Here is an 18,121-nt window from a genome sequence, read left to right on the forward strand (position 1 = left end):
ACTTTACCTGTAGTAGTTTTTGAGGGATTCAGGGTTTAAATGCAAAAAAATTGGGGCACGAAACAATGTTTTTTTAAGTTTGATGTACAATAACTTTGTTAAATTGGTAATAAATACATAAAATCAACAAACATTAATTGTAGAGAATTGAATTCTGAGAAAATTGATATAATCAAAGTCTAAAATAAAATAGAAATAAGTACCAAAAAATCGACTTTATTCAGTATAATACATTACTAGCTGTAAAGAAAATACCGTACGGTATTTAGTTAAAATAAAACAAAAACAAAATGTTTGTTCCTTAATGATGAGATAAATTGAGAAAACAAGATTAACTGTTAAATAAATTTGTTTGTAAATAAAAAATATCATGTTTTATTACGTTGTATTTTTTTTAAATAAAAATTTATATCAAATGTGTTCGAAAATAAATGAAGCAAACATTTTCCCATTATTGTTTACTAATCATCGAAATGCAGTTTTTTGTTTTTTATTAATTTCTAAGTTGGTAACGCACGAATAACAGCTGATCAACAATGGTATTCTGTACTGTTACGTTAGAACTGTGTATTAGTGGTGTTTTGCAAGCTACAGCAGGAGAATCGGGTTCTGTGAATCGTGTTATTAAATGCAATTTTTCTGTGAGTTATAATTCGATTGTTTATTCAGCGAAAAAAAATGCCTTACTTATTTACATCAGAGGAATACGCTGATATGGTTTTTTTTATTTTGGGTTACTGTAATGGTAATGCTAGAGCTGCTGTAGAAGAATATGAACTACGTTACCCTAATAGGAGGATTCCAGATACCAAAACAATTTCAGGAACTTTTCGTACTCTTCGGGAAACAACAGGATCACTACCAAGTACTAGAACCAATTATGAACGAGCTGTCCAACTTGATGATGATATTGTTATTAATGCTGTTCATCGCAGTCCAGGTATAAGTAACACGACGTATTTCTAGGCGGATAGGAGTTTCGCAGTCAACGGTGTGGAGGTCACTTAATCGAAAACAAATTTTATCCGTTTCATAAACAAAAGGTTCAACATCTACAGCTAGGGGATGGTCCGCTTCGCTGGGAGTTTTGCAACTTTTTGAATATTAATAATCAACTCTACAAGCGTATTTTGTTTACGGATGAGGCACAATTCACTCGGGATGGTGTCAATAACTTGCACAATGAACACTCATGGGCAGAAGAAAATCCACATGAGGTAGTGGAACAGAACTTTCAACACCGATTTAGCGTCAATGTCTGGTGTGGCCTTTTGCACAATCGGCTGATTGGACCTTTCATATTACCTGGAGAACGCCTAAATGCTGAGTTCTATTTGCATTTCCTTCAAGACGAGTTGCCGCAGCTGTTAGAGAATGTTCCTTTACATCTCAGACAAAATTTGTACTTCCAGCATGACGGAGCACCTCCCCACTTTTCACGTGCCGTTTCTGCTTACTTAAATCATTCAATTTCCTGGGACACTGGATTGGTCGTGGAGGGCCTCACCCTTGGCCACCAAGATCACCAGATCTATCTCCATTGGATTATTGCATCTGGGGATGGATGAAAAACATTGTATACAAGACAAAGTGAATTCTCGTGATGAATTTAATTTGCCCGTATTATGGATTCGGCTGTGCAGATACAGGGAAGTCCTGAAAAATTAAGAAACGCAACAAAAGCAATACACAAAACGTGCTGCAAAATGTATTGATAATGATGGCCTCATTTTCGAACATCTATTATAAAAAGGTGCGTTACGGTTGGCCCAACCTGATTAATTTTGCTTAAAACTAGTAATGTATTATACTGAATAAAGTCGATTTTTTGGTACTTATTTCTGTTTTATTTTAGACTTTGATTATATCAATTTTCTCAGAATTCAATTCTCTACAATTAATGTTTGTTGATTTTATGTATTTATTACCAATTTAACAAAGTTATTGTACATCAAAACTTAAAAACACATTGTTTCGTGCCCCAATTTTTTGCATTTAACCCTGAATCCCTCAAAAACTACTACAGGTAAAGTTCTGAAACCTATTTTATTAGCTTTATCAGGTAAAAATACATAAGAATCCACGATATTTCTTACTTAATTAACCTTTCCAAAAGTTCAGTATGGCTTTATTTTACTCTTTACCCAGGAATTCAGGCGAAATCTTTCGCTAGCTGTAACTCGCTAACGAAGCGTTTTCGGACCTATGTTTATATAACATTTTTTCATTATTTTTACTAGTACAATGTGCTGTAGAAGTGGGGGGAGAACTTCATGAATCACCCTGTATGTTTGTAAAAAAATAATCTTTTCTTCACAATTATTTCACCGTGTGCAAAAACCCAAAACTGTACACATAGTAGATGTACATTAATTTGTAAAACACGTGCTAAATATTAACTGTAAATTTGGTAATTATTAGGATTTTCAATATATTACATATACACTGTGGGAACAAAGAAGTGCTTTTTTACAGTTATTGTTAATGCAAAAGTCTTATTAAGTAAGTGAGTACTTGAAAAAAAATATTAGAATTACTGCTGTACATTTATTTGACAGCCAAAGACTGGCTTAGGATTTAATAATTGAAAGTCTATAAAGTAAGCAAATGTCCTTTACTTATACGAGACATAACTCTTAAGTAAACTCTTAAATGCAGTGTTACATCTGGGAGTGTTTTTCTTTTAAACGATAAAACACCGCTGTATAAAGAATGGTCTGACTGGACTCTAATTTCAATTGAAAATGAAGCTTTCACGCTGAATAACTTCGTGTCAGTTTACAGTTATTAAGCTCCATTAGATGCTGTAGCCTCGAGGGTTTTATCTCGGATATTGAAATACCTGGAAAAGGGACAAGTGAACAATCGGGATAATTCAACATGTTATCCTTTAACTGTAGGAATTTTATTTAAAACTGTATTTACTACGTAAACTTGCCAGCGATTACTTGTACAAATATTCCATGCCAAAAGTCAAAGAGAAATATATGAAAATTGTTATAAAGTACGCATTGTTATAAATACGCTACCATGCATTGATCGGAGTGACTATATATTTGCTGTTTCTAGTGACGTAGAATACAATCCTTCCAAAATCCCACGCTCTCGTAGTAGGATTACATCACTACCACAGAGATACCGAGATGATCAAATTTACAGACGTAGTAACGTGCGACTTAAACAAATGAACGAATAATTTAGCCTCCTCTGACTAGTGTGTACACGCTGATAACATTGTCTCATTGAATTTATACCGTACCTAGTTTACCTCACAAAACTTTCCATTCCATATTTTAAGTACGCGGCTTTTATTTTTCACTCCTTTAGTTTCGGTATGTTATCAGTGTCTGGGTTATTTTATCTTAAATAGATGAAGCACGTTTGCGTCGTGACGTATTCATGAAATGTCTACTTTTGTGACTTGGTATGTATGACTCACTGTCATGTTTACGTTGTAGTATATGAGAAGTAGATTAACCTTTTTGTTATTAACTTTCATTTCTTTCTATGGTCGACTATGGAAGGTCATTAGCTTACCAAAACCTTCATTTCTTTCTATTTCACTAGTGGTCTGAATACCAACAAGCAAGGGTGGTTCGATAGCACCAGTAGAAAATATATAGATGAAGTATGTTCAACAAGTATTGTCGTTCTTACAATAAACAAACCTACACTGTAGATATTTTAAATTTATGTTTGACTATGTTAAACAGGCATTATGTAAGTACCCATTAAAGTAGAGTAGTTTGGATTTTCAATTGTATTATTTATAAAAAGATTGTAACATCAAAATCTTTGAACAACGCAATTTAATGATAAAGTCGCGCGCCGATTGCAGGTCACAGATTTACGACGCTATGCTGTGAAACGGATTTCAAGAATCACGACTAAATTAGTGGTAGTGATAGTGATTCAGTGATAGTGACAGTGATAGTGATGGCGGGGTGATGGCCGAGTCTTCAGGAGACGAAGGAGAGGGGGGCGGGGGCCGGGGGTTCCTCAGCCATCCCTACGGCCTCCTCAGTATCTCCAGTTCGGCCTCAGTGTCCGGCATGTCTGAGGGGGGGCAAGGGTCTGGGTCCCCTACCTCGGCCGCCCCTGGGGTCAAACTCCCCCGCACACTCAGCACCAGTGTTCTAAGGATCAAACATCGCACCTCCTTCTGGGATAAGTTCTGGCAGGATCGCTCACGCAGAGATTAGTGAGTATTATTGTGTTTTAATTTTGTAGTTCGACGTTCATGTACTCAAATAGTAACTAAATGTTTCCCCCACATCTGCATGCACCTTTAACGTCTAATAAGTAGACTACTATTTCACGTACTTCTTGACCAACACAAATATGCCATAATTGATCAAAACCGTCATTATAATTCAGTAGGTATACTGTTAAGATTTGAATAACAGAAGCGACAGCTAATAACGCGCTATTGTCCATGAGTCCTTCTCACATACGTTTAGTTCAGCACGACATGCACTTCAAGGTCATTTTGTAAGTGAACTAGACTAGTATATACATGAGATTAGAGAGGAAGGCAATAACGTAAGAGTATAACTATGGTGGGAAGGGTTGATTCAATGCGAATGAGTTTAGCTCCACTTCCTCTCAGTGCAATATCTGGAACCTGACGCAGTCAAAATCCAAAAAAGGCGGCGACGAAGAAGCTCAAAATGAACTCTTTGCATAGTTTCGAGATCAGAGATACCCAGACTACGCAATAAAGCAAACTCTAGGTGAAGAGGTATTCTTATTTTCTAGTCAGGTGCACCTCAGGTGTCTCTGATGTAGCGACTATGCAAAGAGTTCATTTTTAACGTCTTTTCGCAACGACTTTTTTGGCTCACCTAAGATGAACATGACTCCAGATTACAGGATTCAAGTTTGTGACATGGTCAGATTCCAGATGCGGCACTAAGAGGAATGTGAACTGGAGCTATACTTAACATTCACACTAATATAATTAAACCATTAATTTGTTGATTGTCGACACAACTATCTTTGATAGTTCTTAGGCTTTACGCTTTTTTCTGATAGATAAGAAAAGGAAACAACTGTCAGAACTTCAGGTACTACAGGAGGGGGATTTATGTTGTGAGTTTGGATGAATGATACGGGTATCTTTGTATCCTTTTTGATAATACCTAATCACTTACTCTTTCTTTATCCATCCACGTGATGTTTTAGTGATGTAGGATGTACAAAATATACTTATAATAATAAAATAAATTTAGTTATAGATTGACATATTAAAAGCACCGTACTTATCTACACGAAATTCAACTTCTACATTCAGTGATGAAGTAGTCACAGTTTTTACGCCTGTAGCAGTCTCTATTAAACGCACAAGAGACAGTTTGTTATAAAGTGACTTTAAGTGGAGAGTCTCGTCTTAGAGAAAGCGGTACACGACATTATGAGTTGATGACTCCGTTAACGACGTGTTTTACGACCGGCAACTCTGCAGGCAATGCAGCATGACACAGTACAACAGCGGCATTTCAGAGCCGAGATCCTGCCACGTCGCGTTTTGCCGCATTCAAAGTTTAACTAGCTTTAAGTGTAAGCGAACACAAAATTACGAGTTGACTTTAACGGCATGCAGCATGACATAGTACAAAGGCGGTATTTCAGAGACGATATCCTGTCTCGTCGCGTTCTGCCACATTCACAGTAAAACTAGCATTAAGAGTAAGCGGTATACGACGTTACGAGTTGATGTTAACGACGTGCAGTATGACATAGTACAAAAGCTGTATTTCAGACACTAGATCCTGTCACGTCGCGTTGTGCCTCATTCAAAGTTAAACTAGCATTAAGAGTAAGCTGTATACGACGTTACGAGTTGATGTTAAGGACTTGCAGCATGATACAGTACAACAGCCGTATTTCAGAGATGAGATCCTGTCAAGTCGCGTTCAGCCTCATTCAAAGTTAAACTAGCATTAGGAGTAAGCGGTATACGACGTTACGAGTTGATGTTAACGACTTGCAGCATGATACAGTACAACAGCCGTATTTCAGACACTAGATCCTGTCACGTCGCGTTCTGCCTCATTCAAAGTTAAACTAGCATTAGGAGTAAGCGGTATACGACGTTACGAGTTGATGTTAACGACGTGCTGTATGATACAGTACAACAGCCGTATTTCAGAGATGAGATCCTGTCACGTCGTGTTCTGCCACATTCAAAGTTAAACTAGCATTAAGAGTAAGCGGTATACGACGTTACGAGTTGATGTTAACGACGTGCAGCATGATACAGTACAACAGCCGTATTTCAGAGATGAGATCCTGTCACGTCGTGTTCTGCCACATTCAAAGTTAAACTAGCATTAAGAGTAAGCGGTATACGACGTTACGAGTTGATGGTAACTATTGCAGCATGATACAGTACAGCAGCCGTATTTCAGACACGAGATGCTGTCACGTCGCATTCTGCCACATTCAAAGTTAAACTAGCATTAGGAGTAAGCGTTATACGACGTTACGAGTTGATGTTAACGACGTGCAGCATGATACAGTACAGCAGCCGTATTTCAGAGATGAGATCCTGTCAAGTCGCGTTCAGCCACATTCATAGTTAAACCAGCATTTAGAGTAAGCGGTATACGACGTTACGAGTTGATGTTAACGACGTGCAGTATGCTACAGTACAACAACCGTATTTCAGAGATGAGATCCTGTCACGTCATGTTCTGCCACATTCAAAGTTAAACTAGCATTAAGAGTAAGCCGTATACGACGTTACGATTTAATGCTAACGATTGCAGCATGATACAGTACAACAGCCGTATTTTAGAGATGAGATCCTGTCAAGTCGCGTTCAGCCACATTCATAGTTAAACCAGCATTTAGAGTAAGCGGTATACGACGTTACGAGTTGATGTTAACGACGTGCAGTATGATACAGTACAACAGCCGTATTTCAGAGACTAGATCCTGTCACGTCGCGGTCTGCCACATTCAAAGTTAAACTAGCATTAAGAGTAAGCCGTATACGACGTTACGATTTAATGCTAACGATTGCAGCATGATACAGTACAGCAGCCGTATTTCAGAGATGAGATCCTGTCACGTCGCGTTCTGCTACATTCAAAGTTAAACTAGCATTATGAGTAAGCGGTATACGACGTTACGAGTTAATGCTAACTATTGCAGCATGATACAGTACAACAGCCGTATTTCAGAGACGATATCCTGTCACGTCGCTTTCTGCCACATTCACAGTTAAACTAGCATTAAGAGTAAGCGGTATACGACGTTACGAGTTGATGTTAACGACGTGCTGTATGATACAGTACAAAAGCTGTATTTCAGACACTAGATCCTGTCACGTCGCGTTCTGCCTCATTCAAAGTTAAACTAGCATTAAGAGTAAGCGGTATACGACGTTACGAGTTAATGCTAACTATTGCAGCATGATACAGTACAGCAGCCGTATTTCAGAGACGAGATCCTGTCACGTCGCGTTCTGCCACATTCAAAGTTAAACTAGCATTTAGAGTAAGCGGTATACGACGTTACGAGTTGATGTTAACGACGTGCAGTATGATACAGTACAACAGCCGTATTTCAGAGATAAGATCCTGTCACGTCGCGTTCTGCCACATTCAAAGTTAAACTAGCATTAAGAGTAAGCGGTATACGACGTTACGAGTTGATGTTAACGACGTGCAGCATGATACAGTACAGCAGCCGTATTTCAGAGATGAGATCCTGTCAAGTCGCGTTCAGCCTCATTCAAAGTTAAACTAGCATTAGGAGTAAGCGGTATACGACGTTACGAGTTGATGTTAACGACTTGCAGCATGATACAGTACAACAGCCGTATTTCAGACACTAGATCCTGTCACGTCGTGTTCTGCCTCATTCAAAGTTAAACTAGCATTAGGAGTAAGCGGTATACGACGTTACGAGTTGATGTTAACGACGTGCTGTATGATACAGTACAACAGCCGTATTTCAGACACTAGATCCTGTCACGTCGCGTTATGCCTCATTCAAAGTTAAACTAGCATTAGGAGTAAGCGGTATACGACGTTACGAGTTGATGTTAACGACGTGCTGTATGATACAGTACAACAGCCGTATTTCAGAGACGAGATCCTGTCACGTCGCGTTCTGCCACATTCAAAGTTAAACTAGCATTAAGAGTAAGCAGTATACGACGTTACGAGTTAATGCTAACTATTGCAGCATGATACAGTACAGCAGCCGTATTTCAGACACGAGATGCTGTCACGTCGCATTCTGCCACATTCAAAGTTAAACTAGCATTAAGAGTAAGCGTTATACGACGTTACGAGTTGATGTTAACGACGTGCAGCATGATACAGTACAGCAGCCGTATTTCAGAGATAAGATCCTGTCACGTCGCGTTCTGCCACATTCAAAGTTAAACTAGCATTAAGAGTAAGCGGTATACGACGTTACGAGTTGATGTTAACGACGTGCAGCATGATACAGTACAGCAGCCGTATTTCAGAGATAAGATCCTGTCACGTCGCGTTCTGCCACATTCAAAGTTAAACTAGCATTAAGAGTAAGCGGTATACGACGTTACGAGTTAATGCTAACGATTGCAGCATGATACAGTACAACAGCCGTATTTTAGAGATGAGATCCTGTCAAGTCGCGTTCAGCCACATTCATAGTTAAACCAGCATTTAGAGTAAGCGGTATACGACGTTACGAGTTGATGTTAACGACGTGCAGTATGATACAGTACAACAGCCGTATTTCAGAGACTAGATCCTGTCACGTCGCGTTCTGCCACATTCAAAGTTAAACTAGCATTAAGAGTAAGCGGTATACGACGTTACGAGTTAATGCTAACGATTGCAGCATGATACAGTACAACAGCCGTATTTTAGAGATGAGATCCTGTCACGTCGCGTTCTGCCACATTCAAAGTTGAACTAGCATTAAGAGTAAGCGGTATACGACGTTACGAGTTAATGCTAACGATTGCAGCATGATACAGTACAACAGCCGTATTTCAGAGACGATATCCTGTCTCGTCGCTTTCTGCCACATTCACAGTAAAACTAGCATTAAGAGTAAGCGGTATACGACGTTACGAGTTGATGTTAACGACGTGCTGTATGACATAGTACAAAAGCTGTATTTCAGACACTAGATCCTGTCACGTCGCGTTCTGCCTCATTCAAAGTTAAACTAGCATTAAGAGTAAGCGTTATACGACGTTACGAGTTGATGTTAACGACGTGCAGCATTATACAGTACAGCAGAGACTAGATTTCAGAGACTAGATCCTGTCACGTCGCGTTCTGCCTCATTCAAAGTTAAACTAGCATTAGGAGTAAGCGGTATACGACGTTACGAGTTGATGTTAACGACGTGCTGTATGATACAGTACAACAGCCGTATTTCAGAGACTAGATCCTGTCACGTCGCGTTCTGCCACATTCAAAGTTAAACTAGCATTAAGAGTAAGCAGTATACGACGTTACGAGTTAATGCTAACTATTGCAGCATGATACAGTACAACAGCCGTATTTTAGAGATGAGATCCTGTCAAGTCGCGTTCAGCCACATTCATAGTTAAACCAGCATTTAGAGTAAGCGGTATACGACGTTACGAGTTGATGTTAACGACGTGCAGTATGATACAGTACAACAGCCGTATTTTCAGAGACTAGATCCTGTCACGTCGCGTTCTGCCACATTCAAAGTTAAACTAGCATTAAGAGTAAGCGGTATACGACGTTACGAGTTAATTCTAACGATTGCAGCATGATACAGTACAACAGCCGTATTTTAGAGATGAGATCCTGTCACGTCGCGTTCTGCCACATTCAAAGTTGAACTAGCATTAAGAGTAAGCGGTATACGACGTTACGAGTTAATGCTAACGATTGCAGCATGATACAGTACAACAGCCGTATTTTAGAGATGAGATCCTGTCACGTCGCGTTCTGCCACATTCAAAGTTGAACTAGCATTAAGTGTAAGCCGTATACGACGTTACGAGTTAATGCTAACGATTGCAGCATGATACAGTACAACAGCCGTATTTTAGAGATGAGATCCTGTCACGTCGCGTTTTGCCACATTCAAAGTTAAACTAGCATTAGGAGTAAGCGTTATACGACGTTACGAGTTGATGTTAACGACGTGCAGCATGATACAGTACAGCAGCCGTATTTCAGAGATAAGATCCTGTCACGTCGCGTTCTGCCACATTCAAAGTTAAACTAGCATTAAGAGTAAGCGGTATACGACGTTACGAGTTGATGTTAACGACGTGCAGTATGATACAGTACAACAGCCGTATTTCAGAGACTAAATCCTGTCACGTCGCGTTTTACCGCATTTACAGTTAAACAAACACTGAGAGACACATTTATTACGCACCTTATTTATATTAATGTGTAACTTAAAATAGTATTTATATACAACAATGTGTAGAACCGGAGCTTCGGGCAGATCCCTAGTTTAAATGACTTGAAAACTTGGTAGACTGCTTTATTTACCTAAATCGGTGACTACCAAAAAAGTCCTACTCCGTCACTTAATCTTTTAAATAGTTGAGATTTTGCGAATGTCTTAGGAATATTTAGTAACGTCAATTTGGGACGTCTATGATGGATTTAAAAATTAAATTATCACAACCTTTTTAGAAATTTCGTTTTTGTAATGGGGCTTGGGGTAACTAAAAAATGTTGATGCAAAGATTCGTTCAGAAATATCTCAAATTAAAGGTCTTAATGGCACGAAATTAATGACACAGAAAATCAATAACTCGCCACTTTTTGCAAAACAGGTAAAATTGTACCAATAGTACATTTATCTTCAATTGGAGACTAAGAAGTTTAACCTCTAGTTCTCACATTTTTCTTCTTTTATTGATACGTTTAAAAGAGAATAGTTTACCTGCATCGTGTGAAGAGGTTTCATACGATGGGTTTACTGTTAAGAATCTCCTACTTACCCTTACCTATCCCCACTTATTGAAGAGGGGTATTTTTTAACAGTAAACACGTCAATTAAAGATCCAAAAATATAATAGTGACAATTATAGATCTCTCTACGTTGCCTCCATTCCACACAGCGTCCAATTAAAGGTAGAATTTGTGCCTTTGTTCAAACCGTCCTTTGTGAAGACCTTGGATGAAGGGGTCAGATATTGGCTTTCTTGGTGGCGTTAGTTATGTCTTCTCAAGGCCTCATAGATTTATCCAATTATATATTACCAATTAGAATGTTTTAGGTTTCTCCCACATCTATTACAAATCCACAAGGGGATTTGAAAATTCCCAATCGCTGTGTTGCATGCAGCTGTAACTAACTGTTTCTTAGGATTGGGAAGTAGCACGGTCACAGTCGTTATCTAAGCGCAGCAATGACGCAGACCTTCTTATCGGCCACCACTGATAAAAGTTTAATCACAGCATTAATTTTGTAAATAAATATTCGATCATGGCTCTGCGGTCTATTTACAGTTTCCTTCCAATCAAAAACACCGATTTATCAACAAACACTTTTGTTCACATGTGATATGCAATTGTTTATTTTGATTTTGAGGTTATGTTAATATTTTTGTACGCACGAATCGAAATCGAAAGAATTTGAAAGGATAAATATAAATATGAGGGTATAGTGAATTGTTAAGTAAGCTTTTAATGAAGTATGCTGATTCAATTCAGCTATAAATGTGACCGACATATTAGGAAATACTATTCCGGAAGTTAAAAAGGTAGTCCGTTTCCATGCAAACTTGTGAGTTAGTACAAGCTAACACATTCTGGAGAGCTACGAATTAAGAGCTGGTTGTACGGGTTTGTTCTCCTAATTCAACACCTTAATGACATTGTTAAATCTTAACTTAACGTTTTTACTTTTGGTCAAAATCATGGAACGCGCCTAATTTTAATCATGTGATAAATACCTATCCGAACCCTTTTCAGTCATTCGATGTAAGCATTGGTTATTTATACAAATATTTTAATCTTTCCTCGACGTTTAAATAATACACTTTGGATTAACATAATTCAAAAGCAGTTGTGTGTAAATTATTAATATTTTAAAACTTCAATAAATCCCACAATTCTACAATTAAAATTAAACTCGTAAATATATTTAAGGTTTCACTTTATTCTTACATGATCGTATCATTATAATAAGCTCTTGAACCTGACAATAAATCATCGCCAATGTCCGCGCAGTCCAGTTTCTTGCCCCGGAACAGTCGTAACAACTCTTGTAGTTGACTTTGAATCATCGACTACGTCCGTACAGACGAGTTTCTTGCCCCGGAAGAGACATAAAAACTCTTGAAGGTGACATTAAATCATCGCCAATATCCGTGCAGTCCAGTTTCTTGCCCCGGAGCAGACATAACAACACTTGTAGGTGACATTAAATCATCGACAATGTCCGTACAGACGAGTTTCTTGCCCCGGAAGAGACATAAAAACTCTTGAACCTGACAATAAATCATCGCCAATGTCCGCGCAGTCCAGTTTCTTGCCCCGGAATAGCCGTAACAACTCTTGAAGGTGACATTAAATCATCGTCAATGTCCGTGCAGTCCAGTTTCTTGCCCCGGCACAGCCGTAACTATTGAAACTTACTTTGAATCATTTGGTAGTGTCTGTGCAAACGTGTTTGTAGCCACGGAACAGCCATAATTATTCTCGAAACAAAAATATAATTTCTTGCTTATCTTCCTTCTACTATAAAGTTTTCCCAACTAAGAATATCAATAATTAAATATAATATTATCATCTTTATATTGATTGAATGTATATGAAAGGAAACAATGACATTTATTGTCATATAGTGGAGAAGTACAGTTGTGGCGCCTGTCATAACAAAATGTCAAATTCTGAAGAACGTGTGTCAGAGCGAATTATATGCTCCTGCAAAAGTAATGTGCAAGGAGTGACACTTTAAAAAACATGAATTCTTAAAATTCTGTCATTGATGGCTGGCATTTGCAGTTGAAATATTCAAATATGCCTAAATAATATTAAAATAAGGAATTTAAGGACAATTATTTTTAATAAAAATATGTTAATCCCTATTTGGTATTTAAGTATAAGGTACAATGTTAACCTACGTATGCTCAGTAAATAAGAGTTTTCTCTGACAAACGAATACGGCAATAACTTTTTTTCATAACATAGTTTTTTATGTAACAAGAATATTCCTGCAATTTAAAGCATTTAACCATTTTAATATTTTGAACCCAAAACTCTTATTCTAAAGGCTAAATAAAATCTATAGATTGCCTAAGACCAAATTCTGAATATAATATTACAGGCAAATCAGATTTTTACTAAACCAAGTAGTACAACAGTTTATTTATTTATTATTTATTTATTTATTTACGGTAACACCATTAGTACATGGAAAAAACAATAAGATATTCTTATATTCAACAATAAGCTAATAGAAATGACAATTATTATTGATAGTTTGACAATTTTATATTTAATCTTTATTATTATACAACAAACTAATGTACTGAAAATGTGAATGAACATTTTTGGGGTTCCTGGTTAACATGTAGGAATACAATTTTCGAACACCCCTCCTGCTACGCCCCAATGGTCTCTAAAGTTGCATTACAGCAAATTATATTAATTGAAGGAGCCTGTTAAATGTAAACAATTATTCTGAGTAAGTATTGTTTTATGACAGCACAAACGTAGGTTTAATTTATTTAACAACTATTTTCAATTTGTTTACATTTATAGTCTTTAAAGCATAAAATAATAGGTCCATCACTTATTATTTTAACCTTTTCTGCAACCGCTGTTGAAAAAACATTTTCCAGATACTACAATTAAAAGTTTTAGTAAAAATATCCTTTTAACTGTACATTTTAACAAATATTAAGGATACAGCGCTTGGTCAGTTCTGTAATGCAGATATCAAAGACAGATATACTACCTAACTTTTACTAGAAACTTTAAAACTTATATTAAATTCATCTTAATGGTTTTTTCACAACAGTAGCCTTCTGAGACCTCTGCAATAATTGTTTTTGATTCGAGAAATAAGGCAAAATCGACTTTGACACAAACAATATTAAGACCGGAGTAAATTATAATATACACATTTCGACATGTTTTCTTGATCGTAGCAACAAGGCAAATTCACCATTGGCGTTGGAAATATAATTCACTCGATTCAGAAGTGCTCATACGAGTGCAAAGCCAACAAAATTGCGTGCGAGGACGTGGATAACACTAAGTTATTAATGAATACAAGAGTTTTCCTGGTGAAAGCAGTTGCTCAGATCGACTTTTAATTATGAAGAATTAATAATGACAAAAATCCAATGTCTGGATTCTGAAATCCATTTTGCTGGTGTTACAGTACAGTTAAAGAATATTAATTCTTCGCAATCATAAATAATATAAAAATATTCCCGATAGCACCTGATTGCATATTATCAGATTTGAATCTTACGAAGGAAGAAGCACCGCACTACCTGCATTCCTTGATCTAAGGTCATGTATTATGCAGGAAAATACAAGTTTGAAATTCCCTCTTCTCTTTATACTTTGAAGTTCAAACATGATTTATGAACAATGTCATCGGGTTGATTGACAACTACAGGTCCCGACATTGATTGATCAATTGTAGTTCCCTCGGCACTCTGCAGACTAAAATATACCCCCCGAATATAGGTTATATTTATATGCTATGAAGTATGAAAACCATCGTACGTATGTATTTATCTCCAAAAATGTTACTGACGAATATCTATTCCTGCAATGTGTATAGTAACTGAGAATTTCAAAAACTAATGAACAGAGGAGTATAGAGTCACTGAGGAGCCCATTTTGTTTCTCGTAACTTTAAACTGCTTCTCTGATCCATTGTAGCCCTGAGCTTATCAACTGTGACCTTTGTTCATTGGCTTCATTAGTTACATTGTTTAGTTCCTGGACTGTCGTGGTTAAAGTTGGTAAAACTGCGTTGCGCTTATTTCTGTTCGTTTTTATTCGAGTAAAACCATGGTTATTTATAGTGGATGGCCATTTTGTGTTATCTCCAATATCAGTATTAATCATTCTGTAAAGTATGTGCAGGGAATTAAAGTTTGCTTTGATAAGGGGATTTACTTTGATTTTTTTCTGCGTTTTGGCTGAACAACACAAGTGTTTCTCGATTTTTATTTTTTATTTTTTATTTATATAGGCCTACGGCATATACCATTTTACAACAAATTTTAAAACCGATTCAACAAGAAATAAATTATCTTATAATACAGTATAACAAGCAATAATATATTTAAAGATAACAAGCAATAAATAAATAACACCAACTATATTAACAATTAGAAAATATGGCAATAATCATAGCAACGATTTATGTGTGTGTGGGGGGTGTGCTTGCGAAGGGGGGGGGGGTGAGGTGTGTATGTGCGTATATACGTATTTGTGTATCATTAATTAATTTTCCGAGCCATTGAGAATCAATCGGATTGATACTCACTTCACAGGAAAAAAACGAAACGCAGCAACGTCGTAGGATCTCCGAAGTTATTAACGACGATGTTACTATACCATTACATAACCAAATCTTTTTTTATGAAACCCATTGATTTTGTCTTACAGTGTCAAAATATTTGGTTTTGTGGCCATGAAATATATGTGTAAAGTTCCTTTGAAGGACTTGCCCATTTCCAATTCTGATACGTGACTTCAATTTTACATTTCCAAGTCCAGAAGCCCTACATAAACAATGTACCCTTTTATTACAGCCAGTGTCTAAATTATATATAGTTAATTTATAGTAAAAATAAATTTCTGAAACAGCTTAGGAACGTCTAAATAACCAATCGTTGTGTGGATGTTTTTGCCACCTTTCTATGATGAACTATAAAAGATCTATCCGATGAAATATTTAAGCTGATCTCATTCCCATCGTAATCTTTGTGATGACATAATTAATGCAGATATATCTTCAAAAAGGATAACATATATTATACAAGTATTAAAGATGTATCATGTGTGGTGTGTATGAGCGACAAGCGGTGGCTGGGGTGATGGAGCTCAGTTACCTAGCTAGGCCCTAGGGAGTGGAGATTGCATCAATCTTCGTGCCGATGAGACGACGTGCTGTATTGACAGTGACAGTCTAGCTTGGTTATGCCGAAATTTTATCCAGTAGCTGTTTATTTGGCAATTTCCTTAATTATGTGAAGCTACACATAACGTAGCTAGGTAAGAAGGGTTGATTTAGAAAATATTTATCTGTCTAGGCACATAGTGTTGTAGGTATCTCTAATGACGAATTGAAGCAGAGAAACTTTTAAACTTTTTTGCGCCTTGGTTTATCTCCTCAGACGGCCATGGACTCAAGATTCCAGAACTCAAGTTTGTGATATATACCAGATTCCAGACGCTGCTCTAAGCATTCGTATCGATATCAAGTTAGTGTGTTAGCCATGAGGGTGTGCTCCGATAGTAGGCTTGGAATCAAGTTCCTTCAATCCATTAGTGGATTTTCAAAAACTCGGTTCATTATGTGAGTTTGTATGAGTGAATGTACTACAAAGTTTTGAATAGATTTTTTTAACCTTCTTTGCGAATTAAGTTGGAGGATTTTGCAACCAGGCATATCGTTGTATGAAAATTAGTTTTGAAACCAATTTATCATCAAAATTAAAATTATGTACTAAAAGTTTATTTTAATTAATTATATCGTGTTCTAGAGTCAACAAATTGGAAGAAACACTGTATTCAGAGCACTATATGTTTGAAAATCCGTTTTAAGACAGAACGGATAAAAATTATCCGGTATTATCCAGTAAAGTATTATCCAGTCTTAAAATACGAGATCAAATACTTATTTTTGACTAACTGCGTGATAACAGAAGAAAAGATTCACTTTATCTGTCTGCAATAATTTTTAAGTGGTCAATCGAACACCTCACTTCCTCTTTTTGGAAAATAAAGCTATATATTAGTTAGCAATAATTGGTTTTTGTACAAAAGTTATTTCAATAACATCATATTCTTAACAACGTTTATGTTGGGATACATCGTCTGCATTATTGTTACACTATTGCTGGAACTAGTTTAGTCAGATTTCCACAAAAATTTGTTAGTTTTAAACTGAGACAGTCTCTTTTTTCAACTGAAGCACACATTTTCCATCTTGACACTCTACAATGTGCACTACACGTCAAACATAGGTTTTGTGAAGTTCTTGCCGGGATGAATACAACCTGTATTCACATCGGATCTCCCCGCCTACCCTCTCCCCCCCCCCCCCAGTTGTCACCAGTATTGTGCCTTACTCGCGCTAACAGGGTACAATTATACCAGAACTGTCTGTCTGTCTGTCCACAGTCATTATTCCTTTCAGCCCGGCAGCGAATCCGCCATCTTCCATTCCATTCCGCAAAGTACCAAGGCTAGAATTATTATCATAAACTCCAATTACAGCATATTCAGGCAACTCTGATTTGACAACTAGAACTGGAAACTAACTGTACCTTTTATTAGTTGAGCATTGTTTTGTTATGTACTTTGTTGGTTTCAGCGTATCTACTCACAGTTGTGCGTAGGCTGCAGTGTAGAAGTACGCCAACATCGCGTGTCGCGTAACAAGTTTCGCGGAAGTTTCCAGCAAAATTTCAAGTATTTTTATCTCGACCTTCAATGTTGCTCAACCGGATTCAATAGCTGGGCATGCATCATCATTCTTGTTGTAGAAATGAAGTTTCATGCACAATTTAAAATCTGCAGACGAAATCTTTCTCCAGATATCTACATTCACATCTTAAGTTATATTTCATAGCAGTGTTTAGATAATAAACGTTCAGGTGAGCCAGTAAAGCTACTAAAACGTAAGACTACGCTGCAATCAAATATTGTTTTGTCATCAAATTTTTACTTCGACTTTACACTCTATTATATTTTATTTCTACAATTTGAATAAAAGTCGACACAGTTAAATAAATCTCACATGATTGGACTCGGCCTTTTACAAATTTATTGAATCCATTATGCTCTCGTTTCCACCATGATTACACAAATGTAAAAATATTTGCTAACGCTTAGCCGAATCCCATAGAGTGTGTCATGCACCAAACTGAGTGTTTCCTGTACAGAAATGAAGCTTCGTGCAAACA

General features: G+C 37.0%; 1 protein-coding gene across 9 annotated transcripts in view; it reads left to right on the top strand.

Annotated features, from left to right (window-relative positions):
* Positions 1–18,121, top strand: part of LOC124357879 (cAMP-specific 3',5'-cyclic phosphodiesterase) — an 809,095-nt gene that overhangs the window by 585,401 nt on the left and 205,573 nt on the right. For 2 of the 9 annotated variants that reach the window (XM_046810035.1, XM_046810028.1), the window contains exon 2: positions 3,839–4,201. The exons of the other annotated variants lie outside the window; for them this stretch is intronic. In XM_046810035.1, coding sequence (XP_046665991.1) covers positions 3,948–4,201 — 254 coding nt within the window. In that variant the 5' untranslated portion in view covers positions 3,839–3,947. The remainder of the gene's footprint in view (positions 1–3,838; positions 4,202–18,121) is intronic. 9 annotated transcript variants of the gene reach the window in all.

Source organism: Homalodisca vitripennis, chromosome 1 (genome assembly GCF_021130785.1).
Source record: "Homalodisca vitripennis isolate AUS2020 chromosome 1, UT_GWSS_2.1, whole genome shotgun sequence".
Classification (NCBI taxonomy): Eukaryota; Metazoa; Arthropoda; class Insecta; order Hemiptera; family Cicadellidae; genus Homalodisca; species Homalodisca vitripennis.